The sequence below is a fragment of the Geotrypetes seraphini genome, chromosome 3, assembly GCF_902459505.1.
Source record: "Geotrypetes seraphini chromosome 3, aGeoSer1.1, whole genome shotgun sequence".
Lineage (NCBI taxonomy): Eukaryota > Metazoa > Chordata > Amphibia > Gymnophiona > Dermophiidae > Geotrypetes > Geotrypetes seraphini.
The window spans coordinates 10,324,125-10,346,400 of record NC_047086.1 but is presented as its reverse complement, the minus strand read 5'-3'; the positions used below and the strand labels follow the sequence as shown (position 1 = coordinate 10,346,400).

Sequence of the window (22,276 nt, the reverse complement as noted above, 5' to 3'; positions counted from 1 at the left end):
GATGGGATAAACATGTGGGTTCGCTCCGGGGAAATGCTTAGGGGGAGGGTTCTTTGAGTGGGCAGACTTGTTGGGCCGACGGCCCTTTTCTGCCATCATACTCTATGTTTCTACTGTTATTGGGATTTATTACAACTTCTTTGGATGTTCATCTTTTGATAATTGTTTGTAGAGGGTTTTTTTGTCTTTTTTGTGTAGCTTATTATAACTGGGACATCTAATCCTAGAGGTTTATAAATTTAGATGTTTATATTCAAGCCAATTAAAGGCTTTGAGAGGTGCTAAAACATGGAAAAATGACATTTTATGCACATTTTTTCAAAATAAAATTAGTGCAATTTCTCTTTCCTTCTCACCGACACCGACGCCCCACCCAGAGACTATCTGAGATACTTACTGCCATTGTCTGTCTTGTGAGTGTGACAAGGACTGTGACAAGGGATCCCACTGTTATGTTATTGCTGTCTTCATCATCTAGCACTAAAAGGAGAGAAGATGAAATCAATGAAAGCTCCCTCACATTCATAATAAAGACAGCAAATATGAAATGTAACGGAGAAAATGTGGGAAATAACCATATCTTACAAGATCAGTTTGTTAAAACAGCTCTAGAGGGTGAAGTGGAGTCTTCAGATCAGAAACGTGCCAGTGTTTAGGCTTGGTTATAAGTTGCTTCTTATAGTTTTGCACATTGTAAGAAAAGTGGGGCACTGTTCATTAGCCACTTTCTTGCTTTTTAACTCTTCCCTCCCAACCACCAAATAGCTGTGGTTGTGCTGCCATTTATTTATTCAATTTTCTAGCCTATCCTCCCAAAAGAGCACAAAGGTTACAAATTTGCATACATAATATAGGTTAGCGATAAGATAGCTGGAGTAAGGGCTTTAAATGAAGACATGGCAATTTTAATGATATGAGCACAGTCTTCCTACAATTTCTATACAAAGTATGAGGAATCAAACATGAGTTGGGATTCATTACAGGAACAAGACGATTGATAAGACAATTGTAACGATATAGGCACAGACTCCTTACAGCAGTAGAACAATTCCTAAGCACAGTATGAAATCTAACATACGAGTTGGGACTAATTGCAGCAATCTGTATACTTTGGAGGAAAGGCGGGAGAGGGGAGATATGATAAGACACATTTAAATACCTACGTGATGTAAATGCGCATGAGTTGAGTCTTTCATTTGAAAGAAAGTTCTGGAATGAGAGGGCATAGGATGAAGTTAAGAGGTGATAGGCTCAGGAGTAACCTAAGGAAATGATTTTTTACAGAAAGGGTGGTAGATGCGTGGAACAGTCTCCCGGAAAAGGTGGTAGAGACAGAGACTGTGGTTCTGGCGGGTCCTATTAAAGACTTGTTCAACAAATCTATGGAGACGGAAGTGGTCCCTGGGGACTAGAGAAGAGCCGATGGTCCCTATTCACAAAAGTGGTCACAGGGATGAGGCGGGAAACTACAGGCCGGTAAGCCTCACTTCGGTTGTTGGAAAAATAATGGAAGTGTTGTTGAAAGAAAGGATAGTGTACTCCTTGAATCTAATGGGTTACAGGATCCGAGGCAACATGGCTTTACAAAAGGTAAATCATGCCAAATGAACCTGATTGAATTTTTTGATTGGGTGATGGAGTGAATTTTTTGATTGGGTGACCAGAGATCTGGATTGAGGACATATGCTAGATCTAATTTACTTAGATTTCAGCAAAGCCTTTGATACGGTTCTTTGTAGGAGGCTCTTGAACAAACTTGAAGGGCTGAAGTTAGGACCCAAAGTGGTGAATTGGGTTAGAAACTGGCTGTCGGACAGATGCCAGAGGGTGGTGGTTAATGGAAGTCGCTCGGAGGAAGGAAAGGTGAGTAGTGGAGTCCCCTCAGGGTTCGATGCTGGGGCCGATCCCATTTCAATATGTTTGTGAGTGACACTGCTGAAGAGCAGTATTTATGCTCCAAACTCTTATAACCGTAAATTTTATCAGCGTTTACAGGCGATTCTTTCACCCCCATCTTCGTCTTCCGATATTGGGGGGGGGGGGGACGGGACTTTAATACAGTTTGGGATTCTTCCTTGGATCGTTCCACCGCGGTTCCTAACTGTCATGCTCAGGACAGTAAGGGGCTCCCATCGTTTTGTCAGTTCTTGGAGCTTGAAGATGTCTGGCAGATTTTGCACCTGTCTGAGAAGGACTTTTCATATGTCTCGTGCCCATTCTACATAGTCCCGTACTGACTATCTGTTAATCTTGCGGGCCATCTTTTCTCAGGTCGTGCAGGCGGAGAGCGGTCCCTATGCTATCTCTGATCATGCTTGGGTGTGGTTAGAGTGGGTTCCTCCTGGTCAACCATTGCTCAACTGTCAGTGGACGTATCCTCTTTGGCTCGGACATGATCCTAAGTTTTATGATTCTTTGTCGGCTTGCTGGAAGGACTATTACTCTCATGATGAACAACATAAGGATGACCCGGTCCTATTCTGGGAAGCCGCTAAGGCGGTTCTCCAAAGTCATATTATTAGCTATGTTACACAGGCTCGGAAAAGTTGGGATCAGGAAATTTTTCGTTTATCCCGGCATTTGGTAGCTCTTCGTCGCGAGTGTGGCCGCCGCCCCACTGTTACTAACCGCCAGGCCTTGCTGGATGTGCAAGTCACTTTGAATGAGCGGCTCCACCAGTGAGCGACTAAAAGTTTGGCTTACTATCAATATCAACTTTATGCATATGGTAACAAACATGGTCATCTTTTAGCTCATTTGATTTCTCACCAGGAGAGTAGGCAGAAAATTGTATCCATCACATCTCAAGATTCTAGGCCTATCACGGATGATGAGGCCATTTGTCGGGCATTTTAGAACTATTATGCTGCGTTGTACGCTGCGCTTTCGATGCAGGGTCTCCCGGGGGAGATGTAGTTGAACACCTTGGACTTACCCTGCTTGACTCATGCTCATTTGACCTTGCTGAATACCCCATTGTCAGAAGTGGAGGTGGACCTAGTTATTCGTCAAAGCCCTACTTTGAAGGCACCTGGTCCTGATGGCTTTCGGGCGGAATTTTATAAGCTGATGAGGGTGGACATCGTCTCGCCGCTTACAGCCATGTTTAATGTGATGGTGGATGCGGAGGTCATGCCGGCCTATCTCAATGTGGCCCAAATCATTGTTCTTCCCAAGCCAGGGCGTTACCACACTACACTGGAATCATACCATCAAATTTCATTACTCAATTGCGAGGTGAATATCTTGGCCAAGGTTTTGGCTAATCGTTTGGCTTGTGTTCTCCCTGAGCTCCTTCATGAGGCCCAGGTTGGGTTTGTCAAGGGTTGCTCGGTTGAGAAGAATCTCCGACGAATTCTTGCCTCTTTGGTATTCTGTACACGCAATAGCATGCCTTTGTTCCTTATCAGCTTAGATGCGGAAAAAGCATTCGACAGGGTGCGTTGTGATTTTTATATGCGACCTTGAACACGTATGGGTTTGTGGGGCATTTTGTCTCGGTGCTGCGGACATTATATGCATCCCCGACAGTGCTTCCTATGGTAAAATGGTTGTAGGTCTTTACCATTTGAGATTTCCCACAGTACGAGACAGGGGTGCCTCTTGTCCCCGCTGCTGCGTGCAATCCATCAGACTCCTGAGGTGAAGGGAGTGACCATAGATGCTTTTTGTTTCAAGGTGGCGGCTTTCGCTGATGATCTGTTTGTTTATCTAATGGATCTCCAAGGCTCCGTGCAGAACACGCTCCAACTCCACACAGGCGCCAGAAGTGATTCATGTGTAGAGTTGGAGCGTGTTCTGCATGGAGGGTCCTGACTTGTTGCCTGTGATGCAGTAGGATTTAAACCTCCGACGTGAGGCGAAACGGAGATTTCCCCGTCAGGTCAACTGGGTCTGCGGAAGGTGGTGTCCTCACCTAAATCTGGACTCTTCGAGTCCTGGCAAGGGTATCAGCAACATCCAAAAGAGAGACAGTGTCAGGAGACAGGAAAGGCATAATATCCATGTGAAAACTAATGCAATCAAGATATTGCACAGCTGGATGCAAGGGCTCCCACACAGGGACCTCAGGCCCCAATGACGAGCCTGGAAAAAAGTGACGCACCCACCGGCTGCGTCAAATAAGCCGGGTCCAAAGAACGTGCTCTCCAAAGGAAATAAGCCTTGTGCGTGGCCAAAACAAAATCAGGGCAAAAAAACCCCAGCAGCATAACCGAACTCACTGCAGGTGCAGAAGGAACAACTAGGACCTGTATCTGTCGCTCTAAAACAGGAGGAAGGTCACCTGAGGCCACAGGCAAAATGGCGGCGCTTCCTGCCAAAACCAAAGAAAAGCCTGCCAAAAAATTTTCTCCCGAGATAAGCAGCGAGATCTGACTAGACCCAGACACTAAAACAGAACCGCAGGCAGCCGCCACAACAGCGGGAAGGGAATCTCTAGAATTCTCAGCGGAAAGGGCAATCTTATTTCCCTGTCAACGGCTGAGGAAACATGAGTGGGCTTTAAGAGAAGAACGGACTTCTCCGCCACTCACTTCCAACGAACAGTGCATGCGTGAAGGAGAACTCTGCACTCTTGGCACCTGAAGCCGACACGGATTCCCCCTCAAAGAGGCTGGAACACTTCGTTCAACACTAGCCACATCCATCGCTCAGCGTGCACATAAAACACACTTATTCTGCTTTTCATATCATACATGCAGGAGACCCACGCACAAAAATCGCCAGTTAGAAAAGAAGAAAAGCAATGAAAACCAAAGCTTCCTTTAAATCGGCTGCCTCAGGACTTATTTTTTTATATATGTTCCTACAGCACACAGCTGTAAAAGATAAGAGAGCAGATCCCACAGGCTCTCAAAGCTGTAGTCTGTGCCTAAAGGGTGGCCAGGCACAAAGCTGAGGCTCCTCTAAAGAAATAAAATTGAGGAGATGGGGGGGGGGAACTTGACCTGTCAAGTGTGGCTCCTCCAAGGATGAATGGACCCCCAAAAGGGTCCCCCAAGCTCCGTCTGGACAGCAAAAAGGAATAAAAAGTTCACTAACCAGATCCAACAGGCCTTAACTATCAAAGGGAAAGACTGCATAGGCTTACCACCTCTACCTGCTGGAGACTAAGAACAGACTGATTGTGGATGGGACTGCACAGCCCACTTGTACTAATGCCAAAAGTCAATGGGTCTCAGTCTCCACATTGGCATAAACCCATCCGTTCTGTGCCGGTCTGGATGGACGATATAAGTTGTTAGATTTATATTTTATGTTTAGATAATTTGTTTTAGATTATTTCTTGTTTTTAGATTTATTGTGAAATCTATTTCTGCAACCCAATCTGGGCTATTTGGGAAGATAGGCTAAATAACCAAATAAAATAAATATTTTTTGAGCCTGGGAGAACACTCTGCTACCTTAAAAAACACCTAAAATTCCAAACTATGAACTCCTAGAGAACTGCACAAGCTTCAGCTGGTAACAAACCAAACAGAACTGTCCATGGTTCTGAAGACCTTTTAATCAAAAAGTTATGCACTATTGTGGAAATGAAGGACTATTAAGAAGATTTTGATATGGAATCATTTCGACGACTGATTCAGTTTACAGTATTGTCCACTTTAGATTATTGTAATATTGTTTATTTAGGATTACTGAAAAAGATTTTATTAAGACTTCGACTGGTTCAGAATACAGCAGTTCGTTTAATTTTTGGTCTTAAAAAATACGATCACATAAGCCCTTATTATACTAGATTACACTGGTTACCGTTTGGGGCCCAGAGTGCTTTTTAAATTTGGATGTGTTTGCTATAAGGTTCTTTTTGGACTACTCCCCTCTTATTTAGTATCATATTTGAAATTGTTTACTTCAACAAAGCATACCAGAAATTCAGGGATGTTTATCTTCCTTACCCCAAGGGCATGTCGCTATAAAACATTCTTTGATAGGACTCTAGAATATCAGACTGGGAAAGTGAATTCTTGGATAAGTCCACTGATTGCTCAGGCTTACTCTTACCCTGTATTTAGAAAATCATTAAAAACACATTTATTTCATAAACAAGAATGATGATTTTTATTATAACTTTTTAAAAGATTTTTATTAGGTTGTGCCTGTAACCTTTCCTTTTTAACTATGTTGTATTTAATTGAAATATTAATTATTGTATGTCTGAATGTATAATTTTGCCCATAGAAATGTGCATGTGACTATTAACTGAAATGTTTTCTAATAACACTGTTGGTGAAGCGCCTAGAACTATTGGCAGGGCAGTATACAATAAATAAATTATTATGAACTAATCAAGCTACATTCACTACCACAAGGAAATGGCAGTCAGGAAGTCAATGGAGTTAACATGTAGATTGGGTAGTGGATCTACTATTTACCCTGTGGTTTGATTTCCATGGTGATATGAGGAAAACTGCCCAGGACAGCCATGACTTCCTCATACTTCTCCTCTTCCAGAAAGTGAAGCAAACTGTGGCGATCAGACTCCTTCAAACTCACCAGGTCCTGAATGCTTTTAATCTTGTACTAGACCCCAAAACAGAAAAATATGTAAAAATGTTAGATACTACCTGCATTACCATTTCTTTTAACATAATGCCTTCTCTCATTGTTATCTTAAACTGTTTCAGTTGTTGAGTTTGGTGGTGGAGGATAACAATTTATACACACAAGAGTTCAATTTGGAAAACTATACCAGAAAATCTAAAAACTTACCTAGAATTCAGTCCAAAATGTCTTTTCTGCACAAAGTAAATTGTAACAGAATTCAAAAAAGTGTGGGATAAACAGAGGATTCTCCTGTGCAAAGACAATGAAAACTAAACACCCGGCTACCAGCATAGACAGCGAATGGTTACAAACAGTAGTAAAGAGCAGAAGAATCTGGGAGTACCGTATTTTCGCGGATATAACGCGCACCCGTGTAAAACGCGCACACGGGTATAGCGCGCAGAAACCACAATATTATGTATAAAAACTTTTGTATACCGCGCTCACGGGTATAACGCGCATTCTGCCCGACTGTCCTTTCGCCCGCCCCGACTCTCCTCTGGCCACCCCGACTCTCCTTTCGCCCGCCCCGACTCTCCTCTGGCCACCCCGACTCTCCGTGCGCTGTCCCGACTCTCCGTTTACCCGCCCTGCCCTGCCCCCCCCCCCCCGGCAGGACCACTCGCACCCCCACCCCGAAGGACCGCAGACTCCCCGACAATATCGGGCCAGAAGGGAGCCCAAACCCTCCTGGCCACGGCGACCCCCTACCCCCACCCCGCCCGACGCCCGATTCACCCCCCCCCAGCAGGACCGCTCGCACCCCCACCCCGAACGACCGCTCGCACGCGCTCCCACCCGCACCCGCGATCGGAGCAAGAGGGAGCCCAAGCCCTCTTGCCCGGCCGACTCCCCGACAATATCGGGCCAGGAGGGAGCCCAAACCCTCCTGGCCACGGCGACCCCCCCCCCCCACCCCGCCCGACGCCCGATTCACCCCCCCCCCAGCAGGACCGCTCGCACCCCCACCCCGAACGACCGCTCGCACGCGCTCCCACCCGCACCCGCGATCGGAGCAAGAGGGAGCCCAAGCCCTCTTGCCCGGCCGACTCCCCGACAATATCGGGCCAGGAGGGAGCCCAAACCCTCCTGGCCACGGCGACCCCCTACCCCCACCCCGCACTACATTACGGGCAGGAGGGATCCCAGGCCCTCCTGCCCTCGACGCAAACCCCCCTCCCTCCCTCCAACGACCGCCCCCCCCAAGAACCTCCGACCGCCCCCCCAGCCGACCCGCGACCCCCCTGGCCGACCCCCACGACACCCCCACCCCCCTTCCCCGTACCTTTGCTAGTTGGCCGGACAGACGGGAGCCAAACCCGCCTGTCCGGCAGGCAGCCAACGACGGAATGAGGCCGGATTGGCCCATCCGTCCCAAAGCTCCGCCTACTGGTGGGGCCTAAGGCGCGTGGGCCAATCAGAATAGGCCCTGGAGCCTTAGGTCCCACCTGGGGGCGTGGCCTGAGGCACATGGTCGGGTTGGGCCCATGTGCCTCAGGCCACGCCCCCAGGTGGGACCTAAGGCTCCAGGGCCTATTCTGATTGGCCCACGCGCCTTAGGCCCCACCAGTAGGCGTAGCTTTGGGACGGATGGGCCAATCCGGCCTCATTCCGTCGTTGGCTGCCTGCCGGACAGGCGGGTTTGGCTCCCGTCTGTCCGGCCAACTAGCAAAGGTACGGGGAAGGGGGGTGGGGGTGTCGTGGGGGTAGGCCAGGGGGGTCGCGGGTCGGCTGGGGGGGGCGGTCGGAGGTTCTTGGGGGGGGCGGTCGTTGGAGGGAGGGAGGGGGGTTTGCGTCGAGGGCAGGAGGGCCTGGGATCCCTCCTGCCCGTAATGTAGTGCGGGGTGGGGGTAGGGGGTCGCCGTGGCCAGGAGGGTTTGGGCTCCCTCCTGGCCCGATATTGTCGGGGAGTCGGCCGGGCAAGAGGGCTTGGGCTCCCTCTTGCTCCGATCGCGGGTGCGGGTGGGAGCGCGTGCGAGCGGTCGTTCGGGGTGGGGGTGCGAGCGGTCCTGCTGGGGGGGGGGTGAATCGGGCGTCGGGCGGGGTGGGGGTAGGGGGTCGCCGTGGCCAGGAGGGTTTGGGCTCCCTCCTGGCCCGATATTGTCGGGGAGTCGGCCGGGCAAGAGGGCTTGGGCTCCCTCTTGCTCCGATCGCGGGTGGGAGCGCATGCGAGCGGTCGTTCGGGGTGGGGGTGCGAGCGGTCCTGCTGGGGGGGGGGTGAATCGGGCGTCGGGCGGGGTGGGAACTATGTAGAAAAACTTTTGTATACCGCGCTCACGCGTATAACGCGCGAGGGGTATGCGCGGTAGGTAAAAACGCGTATAACGCGCACGTTATATCCGCGAAAATACGGTAAACTATAGAAAAGAAATCAAGGCTTTATTTAGCAAGGATAAGATGCCAGCGCTACCCCCCCCCCCCCCCCAATCTCTTTCAACCTCTTCTCCCTTAAGACACAAAAGGGAGCAGGAGAGCTGATCTTGGCTTCCTCTGTATCTAGATATAGGATCATTTACTAAAGTCCTATGAAAATTCCCAACTGGGTGCCAGTCGGCAGCCCAGGTGATGCTACTACAGCTGTTGGTACTGGAGTATCCAAGTGAAAAGGGCAAGAACTGCTGTAGCTCAGCACTGCTCCCTATCCTGAGAGAGAGGCAATGAGAGAGAGAGAGAGAGAGAGAGAGAGAGAGGCAATGGGACTTCCCCAAACAGACAAAACCAAAAATGAAAATGTGGAGAGGAGGAAAGTCATAATAATAATTAGGAAGATTAAAAATTGTCATATTTTCTTTTTGTTAATATGTAAGGTTGTGGAGTTTTGTTTTGTTTTTTTTAAATACAAACACAAATAATTCCTCAAATCAAGCATAAACCACTTGTTTATTTGTAGTTTTCATCTTTTACCTACGACCTAGTCCCCTATTTCTTTTCTCTGTACTCACCCTCTCAGCTCCATCCTGGTCTCTCCTCTTTTGGTCTCCAGGCCAGTGTGTCTCCCGTTTTCTTTTCTTTCCACTCACATCCAGTATCTCTCTTCCTCCCCCTTTTCTTCCTCAATCTCCTCACTAGATTTCTCTTCCCTTCCCACCCCTTCCCTAGCATCTCTCCCCCCCTTGTCTCCCCCCAGAGTTAAGCACTTATCTCTCTCTCCTTACCCTCCAATACAGCACCTCTCTTGCTTCTAGCCCTACCAATTCCAGTGCTTTTTTCCCTCTCCATTCTCCCATACACCACTTCTCTCCCTCCATGCCCCAAGTCTCATGCTTCTTTCCCTCTCTTTGTCGTCGTCTTCCCCCGAGTTCAACACTTCTTTCTCCCTCCTCACCCTCTCTTCAATATAGCACCCTCTCTCCTTGCCCCAATTCCAATGCTTTTATCTCTCCGCATGCAGCTCCTCGTTATCTCTTTGTCCTGAATACACACTTTTCCTGTTTTTGCCCCCTCACCCCAATGCAGCACCTCTCTTCCTCCTCCTTGCTTCCCCCAATGCAGCACCTCTCTTTCTCCTCCGGGAGGAGGGTCATTGGGGTAGGCAGACTAGATGGGCAGTGGCCCTTATCTACCGTCTTTTTCTATGTTTCTATGATGCAGCACCTCTCTTCTTCCTTCTTGCTCTCCCACCTCCACCCTGATGCAGCACCTCTCTTCCTCCTCCTTGCTCCCCCACGATGCAGCACCTCTCTTCCTCCTCCTTGCTACCCCCACCCCGATGCAGCATCTTTTCCTCCTTTGGGTCTGAAAGTGGCTGCAGAATCTGCATGCTAACGCTAGCTCTGTTTGACCTAGAAACAGGAAATTATATTCACTTTCTGTTTCTGGATCAGGCAGAGCCAATGGCAGCAGGCACACGCTGACAGCAACACCTCAGCCACATTCAAACCCAGAGAAACTGTGGGCCTGGCACATGAGTAGGAGACCAGATAATCGCGTTAACAGCAATTACATTTTTTCATGTTTGTTAAATATTTAGGGTCCCTTTTTTCAAATCTGTGGTAGAAATGATGGCGCAGTAAATGCACCAAAGCCTATTTAATTCCTAAATCTGCAGCCCTAATAACATCCATGTCTTATAGCCAGTGCCCAAGTTTTAAAAATATTTCTCCACCACTGACATTTCACACACCAGGTACAGAGCCTTTATTTAGCCCCATCCAATATTTGCTATTCTCAATTGACAGACATGTTAATTTTACAACATCCAAAGACTTCCAATGTAAGCCTTTTCCCTTCCCTTTTTCTTGCTACTCAGACCCTTCAGAGTATTATGGTTTAATGTCTACCAGTTATAGCACTTAATGTGAATGGAAAAGTCTATAAATACATTGCAAATTAATTACAACTTACATTTTACATAACCACTCCTCTTTCATGTCAAACAAAGAGAACTCCAAGACCCAACCATCCTGTCCAGGTTCATTTCTGGGCCAATCTCTGGTTTCTTGTAATTAAGGATCCTCCATGCTTTATTTATTTATTTCGATTTCTATCCCATTCTCCCAGAAGCTCAGAATGGTTTACAAGTAGACATTGACAATCGTTTGAAAACAGACTAATCATGACAACGAACAGGTTACAGTAGACAATAACAGAGCTTATTCTAGAGACTAGACTGGAGAAGTATATTGAGGAGGCAGTTTTTAATGGCTTCTTCCATGCTTTCCTGAATTCCATTAGTGTTTTTGGTACTACTATGGGAACTACGACGCCTACAACTCATTCAAAACACAGCAATAAAACTTATTTTTAAGTTAGGGAAATATGATCATGTCACTCCTCTCATGAAAGAAGCCCATTGGCTCCCCATCACTCACCGTATAACCTACAAAACGCTTATGTTGGTCTTCAAAATCAAATCTTCCCGTCAACCACCTTTCCTTGACAAACTTCTTATCCCTTTTTGCTCTTCTCGGACTCTCAGAAACACTGATCAGAATCTACTATCCATCCCCTCAATCAAGGAATTCTTCTATACCAGGAAATCTAATTTCTCTGTAGTCGCTCCAACTTTATGGAACACTCTACCATTCCAACTTCGTCATGAAAAACTAATCAATAAATTCAAGACAAAACTAAAAACTTTCCTATTTCAAGATGCATCATCATCAAATTAGCTAACCGCTTTTAACAAGCGATCCCATCCTTAATGTTTTCCCCCTTTTTTCTTCCCTTTTCCCTTCTACCCTTTTTTTTTCTCTCCACTAATAATGTACTCTTACTCCCCTTCCCTCTGTTCTAACCTCACCATCATGTTTGTTACTGTTAAATGTCCTTCATGTACACATCCCCTCTTTTTTATAAGTATTACTATTTATAAGCATTTCTCCTATTCTTATTTTATCATTTTATTGTAAACCGGCTAGATACCAGTTTATGGTCGGTATATTAAAAATTAATAAACTTGAAACTTGATATCTACCATCCTGTTCCCTGAAGAAACACTTCTGCTCCCTTGTAGCCTTACACTGTGACCTCTCAATCTACCTCATCTTTTTCTCTTCAAAAAGGATGTTTCTTGTGCCTTGCATCCACATTTCAGCCAGTAGCTGAACTATGAATGAAGAGCTGGAAATGTCTGGGCCTTTATGGCATGACACAGAAGAATCACATCATCCACATTATAACATAGTGCTATCAAGCCAAGCAAGCAAGCATATTGTGCTTTAGCTATGTACAAACTAAGTGTAATGCACAAAGGCGTAATGCTATAACCAGACAAACGGTGAAGACGTGCTGCTGGGGTCCCTAGAACTCTCAGCGGCTTTTGACCTAGTCCAACACACAGTGCTAAAATCACGTTGCAGAGAACTAGGCCTCAAGGAAAAGCCATGGAATGGATAGAATCACTTATATCTAAAAGACTAACAAGAGTAGAATGGCAAGAGGATACCAGAATTGGAAAGAAACTGTCATATAGGTACCAAAGGGATCTGCCACATTACCCATGCTCTTCAACATCTTCCACCAACCGCTGGGAAAATACATCAGAAAACTGGGGTGCGAATGCTACATTTACGCAGACGTCATCCAATTGATCATACCACTGAGGAAACAGAACATAACTAAAAACATGATCAAGACAGGCCTAGAGAAAATCTTTGGATGGTTTCAAACAAACCGTCTAGTAGCCAACAAAGACAAGACAACTACTTCTCATAAACAAATGGGGAGGAAACAGCCCCGGCTTCCAAATAACACTAAAAGGCAATACCATAGAACCATCCAAGAATGGGGTAAGAAACCTAGGTGTATAGCTGGACCCAAGCCTAGACATGACAACATAGATCCAATGCATAGTCAAAAACGCTTATGGCAACTCTACTGGGTTAGAGGACTGAAACCCTACCTCTCCCATCAAGCAATGTCCAACGTAGTAATATCCCTGGTACTCAATCCAACTATTGCAATGCAAACCTGTTGGGTTTACCGAAATATATGGTCAGACAGATCCAAACAGAACAAAATGCCACATCTAGGGTTTGCTAGGTAAATCGAGACAGACAAGGGCCATCCTGCTACTAAAAGAGTTACACTGGCTCCCAATTGAGAGCAGGGTGAAATTCAAAATCTTATTGCTGACGTACAAAACTGTTCACCTCTCAGAACAGCAATACGGGAGTGTGTGGCGCAGTGGTTAAAGCTACAGCCTCAGCACCCTGGTGTTGTGAGTTCAAACCCACGCTGCTCCTTGTGACCCTGGGCAAGTCAATTAATCTCCCCATTGCCCCAGGCAGATTAGATAGATTGTGAGCCCGCCGGGACAGACAGGGGAAAATGCTTAAGTACCTACATAAATTCATGTAAAACCGTTCAGAGCTCTCCTGGGAGAAAAGTACAGAAAAACAAAAATCAATCAATACCAACCTAGCAACCAGACTACAAAACCATAAACCCCTACACACACTGCGTTTGAGCCAAGAGTCCTTACTACAAATCTGCTCCTTCAAAAGACATCAAATACAAAAGCACCAGGGCAAGAATGTTCTCGGTAATGGCCCCAACATGGTGGAATAACCTTCCAAAGGAATTAAAGCTGTAAAAAGACACTGGAAAATTCAGGAAAGAGATAAAGAGTGTCCTTTTCTCAGAGTACTTCCACTGAAATTATGAAGTCGACAGAGGAAATTAGAACTTTCAGGGATGCATATAAATAGATTCTATTTAGTTGAAATAACCAATCTCCTCAGGAGGTGTGTAAATAGTGTATTTAACTGCAACAGTAAACCTAGTTTTATATGTGTATACGCATAGGACGATTGATTTGGCATAATGTGTGCATATATGTAGAAAGCACAGTTACTTACCGTAACAGGTGTTATCCAGGGACAGCAGGCAGATATTCTTAACACATGGGTGACGTCACCGACGGAGCCCTCGGTACGGACCTTTTTAACTAGAAGTTTCTAGTTGGCCGCACCGCGCGTGCGCGAGTGCCTTCCCGCCCGACGGAGGAGTGCGTGGTCCCCAGTTAGTATAAGCCAGCTAAGAAGCCAACCCGGGGAGGTGGGTGGGACGTAAGAATATCTGCCTGCTGTCCCTGGATAACACCTGTTACGGTAAGTAACTGTGCTTTATCCCAGGACAAGCAGGCAGCATATTCTTAACACATGGGTGACCTCCAAGCTAACAAAGAGGGAGGTGGGATGGTTGGCCATTAGGAAAATAAATTTTGTAACACAGATTGGCCGAAGTGTCCATCCCGTCTGGAGAATGCGTCCAGACAGTAGTGAGTAGTGAATGTGTGAACTGAGGACCAAGTGGCCGCCTTGCAGATTTCCTCGATGGGCGTGGAGCGGAGGAAAGCTACAGAAGCAGCCATAGCTCGGACCCTGTGGGCCGTGACAGTTCCATCCAGTGAGAGACCGGCCCGAGCGTAGCAGAAAGCAATACAGGCAGCAAGCCAATTGGAAAGTGTCCGTTTGGAGACAGGACGACCCAAACGGTTGGGATCGAAAGACAAAAAGAGCGGAGGGGATGTCCGGTGAGCTCTGGTACGATCAAGATAGTAAGCAAGGGCACGCTTACAATCCAGCGTGTGCAACGCCTGTTCCCCAGGATGCGAGTGAGGCTTAGGGAAGAAGACGGGCAGCACAATGGACTGGTTAAGGTGAAAAGCCGAGACCACCTTGGGAAGGAATTTAGGGTGGGTACGCAGAACAACCTTGTCATGGTGAAAAACAGTGAAAGGGGGGTCGGCAACCAGTGCATGCAGTTCGCTAACCCTCCTGGCAGAGGTGATGGCAATTAGGAAAAGCACCTTCCAGGTAAGAAGCCTGAGCGAAGTTGTGGCAAGAGGCTCAAACGGAGGTTTCATGAGGGCTGAGAGAACCACATTCAGGTCCCAGACGACAGGAGGAGGTTTGAGAGGCGGTTTGAGATTGAAGAGCCCTCTCATAAATCTGGAAACCAGAGGATGAGCCGTGAGGGGTTTTCCGAGAATAGGCTCATGAAACGCAGTGATGGCACTGAGGTGGACTCTGATGGAGGTAGTTTTGAGGCCAGCATTGGACAGTGAGAGCAAATATTCCAAGACAGTTTCCACCGCTAAGGAGGTGGGTTCCTGACGATGCCGGAGACACCACGAGGAGAATCTGGTCCACTTCTGATGGTAACATTGGAGAGTGGCCGGTTTCCTGGAGGCGTCCAAAATGAGGCGGACCGGTTGAGATAGATTCTCTGGAGAGGTCAGCCCGAGAGAAACCAAGCTGTCAGGTGGAGCGAAGACAGATTGGGATGTAGTAGAGACTGATGCTGCTGCGTAAGTAGAGTAGGAAACACAGGAAGTAGAATGGGTTCCTTGGAGCTGAGTTGGAGCAGGAGTGAGAACCAGTGTTGGCGAGGCCACCGAGGGGCGATAAGAATCATGGTGGCGTGATCCTTGCGGAGTTTGGACAAGGTCCGCAACATCAGAGGAAGTGGAGGGAAGGCATACAGGAACCGATCCCTCCAATCGAGCAGGAATGCATCCGGAGCCAGACGGTGAGGAGAGAAGAGTCTGGAACAGAATTGGGGCAGCTGATGATTGTGAGGTGCTGCAAAGAGGTCCACCTGCGGAGTGCCCCATCGAGCAAAGATGGATAGCAGAGTCGGAGGGTCCAACGTCCACTCGTGAGGTTGAAGGATGCGGCTGAGATTGTCGGCCAGAGAGTTCTGTTCGCCCTGGATATAGACCGCCCTGAGAAAGAGATTGCGGTCCGTGGCCCAGGTCCAGATGCGCAGAGCCTCCAAACAAAGGGGGCGAGATCCGGTGCCGCCTTGCTTGTTTATGTAGTACATGGCGACTTGATTGTCTGTGCACAGGAGGAGGACTTGAGGGCAGAGAAGATGTTGGAAAGCCTTGAGGGCGTAGAACATGGCTCTGAGTTCCAGGAAATTGATGTGATGACGACGCTCCTGTGGGGTCCAAAGTCCCTGGGTGCGTAGATCTCCCAGGTGAGCTCCCCACGCGTAGGGGGACGCATCTGTGGTGATGATCATAGAGTGGGGGGGCAGATGAAAGAGTAGACCCCTGGAAAGATTGGAGGAGTTCAACCACCATTGGAGAGATTGCTGAAGAGACGATGTCACAGAGACGGGATGAGAAAGAAGATCCGAAGTCTGTGACCATTGGGTGGCGAGAGTCCACTGAGGCGTACGAAGGTGGAGACGTGCCAGAGGAAGGACATGCACCGTCGAGGCCATGTGACCCAGGAGGACCATCATCTGTCGGGCAGGAATGGAGGGATGCATGAGCACCTGACGGCAGAGATGGAGCAGGGTCCGCTGGCGATCGGAGGGGAGAAAGGCCCTCATCAGCGTGGTGTCCAGAACTGCTCCAATGAATTGAAGTCGCTGGGTGGGAAGCAGATGCGACTTGGGGTAGTTGATCTCGAACCCCAGGAGGTGGAGGAGAGAGATGGTGTGATGAGTAGCTTGTAGCACGAGTTGAGATGAAGGTGCTTTCACCAACCAATCGTCCAAGTAGGGGAACACCTGGAGGTTGTGAGACCTGAGGAAGGCCGCTACCACTATAAGGCACTTGGTGAAGACCCTGGGGGAGGAAGCGAGGCCGAACGGTAGCACCTTGTACTGATAGTGGTGGTGCAGTACCTGGAACCGCAGGTAGCGGCGAGAACTCTGATTGATGGAGATGTGAGTGTAGGCCTCTTTGAGGTCCAGGGAACATAGCCAGTCGTGTTGAGAAAGAAGAGGGTAAAGCGTGGCAAGGGAGAGCATTCTGAACTTCTCCTTGACCAGACACTTGTTGAGATCCCTTAGATCGAGAATGGGACGGAGGTCTCCCGTCTTTTTGAGGACCAGGAAGTAGCGGGAGTAGAATCCCTGACCCCTTTGATCTGGAGGTACTTCTTCGATGGCATTGAGAAGGAGGAGGGATTGAACTTCCCTCAGGAGGAGGGGGGTTTGAGATGAGTGTGAAGCAGACTCTACGGGAAGGTTGTCTGGTGGAAGAGTCTGGAAGTTGAGAGAGTAGCCGTGGCGGATGATGTTGAGGACCCACTGGTCCGACGTGATGACTTCCCAACGGCTGGAGAAAATGGTGAGACGACCCCCGATAGGCTGTGGAAGAGGCAGTGAGGGAGGATGACTGGCTATGCCCTGGAGAGAAGAGTCAAAAGGGCTGAGACTGTTTAGCAGGCTGAGGCGGCTTAGAGGGTTGAGTGGCCTGAGATCGAGCCTGGGCATGGTGCTGCTGTTGACGAGGTCGCCGAGATTGTTGGGGGGGCGGATTGAGTGGCCTGGCTGAGAACCTCCGCTGGTAAGAAGATTGAGGCCGATATGGTCGAGCAGGCGGAGCCTTCTTTTTTGGCTTGATCAAGGTGTCCCACCTGGTCTCATGGGCCGAGAGTTTCTGGGTGGTGGAATCCAGGGACTCTCCAAAGAGTTCATCCCCGAGACAGGGGGCGTTGGCCAAACGATCCTGGTGGTTGACGTCCAGGTCGGAGACTCTGAGCCAGGCTAGTCGACGCATGGCTACAGCCATGGCAGAGGCCCGAGAGGTGAGCTCGAAGGAGTCATATATTGAGCGGACCATGTATTTTCGCATCTGGAGAAGACCAGAGATGTGTTGTTGGAATAGCGGGACCTTGCGCTCAGGAAGGTACTTCTGAAGTGTAGACAGTTGTTGGACCAAGTGTTTTAGGTAGAAAGAAAAATGGAAGGAGTAGTTGTTTGCCCTGTTGGCCAGCATGGCATTTTGGTAAAGCCTCTTGCCAAATTTGTCCATGGTCTTACCTTCTCTGCCAGGAGGGGTAGAGGCATAGACACTGGAGCCCTGGGTCTTTTTCAAAGTGGATTCCACTAAAAGGGACTCATGGGGCAATTGAGATTTGTCAAATCCAGGTATAGGGATGACCCGGTAAAGGTTGTCCAGCTTACGGGGGGCTCCCGGTACTGTGAGGGGAGTTTCTAAGTTCTTGTAGAACGTTTCCCGTAGGATGTCATGTACGGGAAGCTTGAGGAACTCCTTAGGAGGTTGCTCAAAATCTAAAGCCTCTAGAAAGGCTTGAGACTTTTTCGAGTCAGATTCTAGTGGAAGGGATAGGGCAGCAGACATTTCTCTCAGAAATTTAGTGAATGAGGACTGCTCCGGTTTAGAGGTGGCATCGGGTGCCGATGGTTCCTCATCAGATGAGGAGGGATCCTCCTCGGTACCGAGGGGAGTCTCCTCCCACAAATCAGGGTCTCTGACCTCTGGTGCATGTCGAGACACCGGGGTGGAGGGCGCGGTGTGGCGAGTCTTGGACAAAGACTTACCAGAGCGCACTGAAACGGTACCAGGGGAGGACGATCGGCGTCGTTCTCGGTCCCGAGAAGAATGCCGTACCACCTGGTGCCGAGAAGGATCCACATTGGTCTGAGAATGAACCACCGGATCGGCGTGAAGTTGTTGAGCCGAAAGGATCGGCATAGAGGTGTTTACCGGTACCGAAGGAGTGGACACCGGGGGCTCGGTGCGGGGCTCGGGCCGGTCTGGTACCGGAAGGAGCGGTGCCAGGATAGAGGGTAACAGCTGTTCAAGTTGTTTCTTCAACTGTTCCTGAAGCTGAGCTTTGAGAATGACCGAGATACGGTCATCTAGGGGTGGCATCGGAACCGCTTTCTTTTTCTTCGGTTCCTTGGATGCCGCTCCACGCCCCGGCGATGAGGAGGCCGATGACGAGGCACTCACCGATATCGGGGCGGAGCGTTTGCGGGACCGGTGCGATGCCGGTAGGGACGGTGTCGCCACCGTAGCTGGAGGGCGCTCGAGGGAAGAGGAAGGCTTCTTAGCCGGCTTACCTGGCGCCAGAGACGCCGATGTGGGGTCGGGCGGTGTCGAAGTAGACGGTGCCGATTTCTGTGGTACCGCTGTCGATGTCGAGGAGTCCATCGTCGACTCGGTGCCGAAAAGAAGAGTTTGTTGGATTCTTCGGTTTTTAAGCGTTCGTTTTTGCAGAGTGGCACAGCGGGTGCAGGAGTCTGCCCGATGCTCCGGACCCAGACACTGCAAACACCAATTGTGTGGGTCAGAAACGGAGATCGGGCGTGCACACCGCTGGCACTTCTTAAAACCGACCTGCGGGGGCATGAAGGGGAAGATAGCCTCCGCAAAATCGAAGTCCGAGGCCTGTATAATGGCAACAGGCCCCGCTGGGGCAAAAACGAAAGAAAAAGGAAAAAATGAAAGTTTTTTTTTTTTTTTGCAAATCAAAGAAAAAGTAAACCCGAAGGTAAAGAGAGAAAAAATTAGGAAAAAAACGCGAGCGGGAAGGCGAAAAAGTGATTTCAACGGCCGTTGAAAAAATACACGCGTCTTCTTCGCTCCGCGGAAACGAAGAAACTGGGGACCACGCACTCCTCCGTCGGGCGGGAAGGCACTCGCGCACGCGCGGTGCGGCCAACTAGAAACTTCTAGTTAAAAAGGTCCGTACCGAGGGCTCCGTCGGTGACGTCACCCATGTGTTAAGAATATGCTGCCTGCTTGTCCTGGGATAAAGATCAATATGATTATGGCATAATTATGCTGGTATTAATAACTCTGTATGGTAATATCTCTACAGAAGCTCATGGAAACCGCTCTAAATCGTGGTATAGAAGCTCTCAATAAACAAACAGAACTAAACTATTATCTTCAATGCAGTACTGAACAGACCGGAGCAGGAAAGAAAGAGAAAAGCTTACCTTTTTATGATTGGAGACACGGCGAAGGTTGTCCTCTTCAATATGGGGCAGCTGCAGAAGAGGGGACTTGAACTGCTGCAGACCCTGAACTATCATCTGGCAGAGCTTCATACAGTTCTCCAAAGATCCTAAGGATGGTGCACGGAACTCCCGTTCTGGAGGGGGACATTTAATAAGATAACATCTAGAAATGGTCTTCAAACATTTACTGCAAGAACAAGGGTACCTTAAATCTAGTTTACTATCCTTTGCTGCAAGGCCTGAGAGTCAATGGCATAACGTCTTTAATTATGGTATCTCCACTCCGACTCCAACTCCTTTATATTAGATAGTGGTATTTTACTATATGCAAGGGGTGGCTTCTTGGGATTTTGGTTTCATTTATGCTTATCATTTTTGGCCGGCTATTATGGATTTGGCATTTGTATTCTGTGTATGACCGAGGTACTCCGTTAGCATGATTTTTCTATGCACCATTTTAAAGTAAATTGGCTTGTTCAGTTGTCTTAATAGTGGAGGGGATATTTGGGAAGGGAGACAGGGGTTTTCTTGATCCTTGTTCTGGATTTCTGATTTCAAAATTTATTTAGATTTCTATCCCGTTCTCCCAGGAGCTCAGAACGGGTTACAATTGACATTCACAATAAAATTATAGGACAAAGGCCCTCTTTTACTAAGGTGCGCCAATCGGCCCAGCGCACGCCAAATGCCAATGTGTGCATGTTAGTCTATGGACTCATTAGCGTTCAACGCGCACCAATCTGTCAGCGCACCCCAGTAAAAGAGGGGGAAAGTTTATAGGCATTTGTACAAAATATTGTTTCTTTTTATACTTTAATAAAATGATTTCAATATAAAATCATAACTATTCGAGGCCTGTGCAGATGGGATCAGACAGTACGCGGGGATGGAGTGGGGACAGGGCCAAACTTAATCCCCATGTCATTCTCTAGGTGCCACTTTCACCAATATAAATATATTACATTTTGTAATCAAAGATCTCTATATCAAAATTTATTTTAAAACATATCCTGAAAAAAAGGATCAAATTATTATCTGTGAAATAAGAAAATTAAGCATTATAATATTTGCATAACCTACAATTTAACTCTATTAGGAGTTGGCACATCTTCACCAACTCAGGTAACCCAACAATTGCTTCTGACTCCACAGCCCTGCGTTCCGACCCTAAATACAAGAGAGTTGAGAAGCCACAATGCAAGTTCTCTACTGATCTCCTCTAGAAGCTCCACATCTGGAATGGCTCTGTTTTCTCCTAACAACGGGCAGCTCTCAGGAAGTTTGGGTCTCATGATGCTCCAACTACTGCATTAATTCCATGAGATGGAGAACAGTGCAGGAGTTTGAGCATGGTGGGCCTCAAACTTACCAAATAGCTTTTCTTTTCCACAGACGGTGCTGGTGGCAAGCCTTCAGAGAAGGTGATAGCAGAAGCTGACTGGTGAGTGAAGCAGGTAGTGCTCATGACTTAGAATGGGGTTGGAGAAAAATATACGGAGGTGGAAGAGAATGCCAGGGGGTGAGGGGGAAAGGAAAGAAATTGAGAGCAGGTGTGGAGAGAGACCAAAGGGAACAGACTGCCTTGGTTATACAAATTCCTGGCTAGATCACTAATTATTACTGTATATTTGTGGGATTTGCTGTTTGTTTAATATGATCTCTACAGGTTATACTGAATTCTGCTCTGCGTTTGATGTTGGACTTGATAAATATGAGCATAAATGTTTACATCAACAATCTTATGTTCCAAGGAGGTCTCTCTGCTCTGAAATCGCAAGTCAGTTGGTAATTCCAATAATTCAGGAGGTACGTCAGTTTCAACAGCTGTTGAAGTGACATTTGTTTATTTGAGACAGATGATGCAAGAGACTTATGAACTGCTTTCTTTATTTTGATGATTGCTTAAAATTATGTTTGTAATTGTGCATACTGCTTTGGCATACGGTGGTCTATACATTTTTAATAAATGAAATGAAATACTCCCAGCTCTCCTTACCCAGGAACAAATTGTCCTTCGATGGTTCTAGTTCTCACATAATTTATTATTTTTTTTTTTTTTACTAAAGTGGACTGCACCACTTGAAAACTATAGATCATTAACCTAGTCTGAAAAGCAGAGTATTTGGAGTGGAAATGTGTTCAGGCATTAGCATACAGGTGTCAAAGTTGGTCCTCAAAGGCCATAATCCAGCCGGGTTTTCAGGATTTCCCCAATGAATATGCATGAGATCTATTAGCATGCAATGAAAGCAGTGCATGAAAATAGATCTCATGCATATTCATTGGGGAAATCCTGAAAACCCAGCTGGATTGCGGCCCTCGAAGACCGACTGACGCTACTTTGGTTGCCCGAGGGCTGCCACCTGGAAAACGAGCAGTACGTTTCACATCAAAATTTCACTAATGTGACTGTGGATGCATATTTTACAAAAAACAGCAAAAATATGACAATCTACAGGTCAACTATTAAAGACACAGCTGTTTGTAAATGCATTTATGTGAGGGAGCGACGGGCAGCATTAATGTCAACAAGTACAAAGTGATG

General features: G+C 47.6%; 1 protein-coding gene across 1 annotated transcript in view; it reads right to left on the bottom strand.

Moving 5' to 3' along the window:
- Positions 1–22,276, bottom strand: part of LOC117357612 (translocation protein SEC63 homolog) — a 186,755-nt gene that overhangs the window by 64,958 nt on the left and 99,521 nt on the right. Inside the window, exons 12-14 of the mRNA XM_033938447.1 lie at positions 19,711–19,865; positions 6,381–6,528; positions 398–480 (exon numbers count right to left, since the gene is read on the bottom strand). Of these exons, the coding sequence (XP_033794338.1) occupies positions 398–480; positions 6,381–6,528; positions 19,711–19,865 (386 nt within the window). The remainder of the gene's footprint in view (positions 1–397; positions 481–6,380; positions 6,529–19,710; positions 19,866–22,276) is intronic.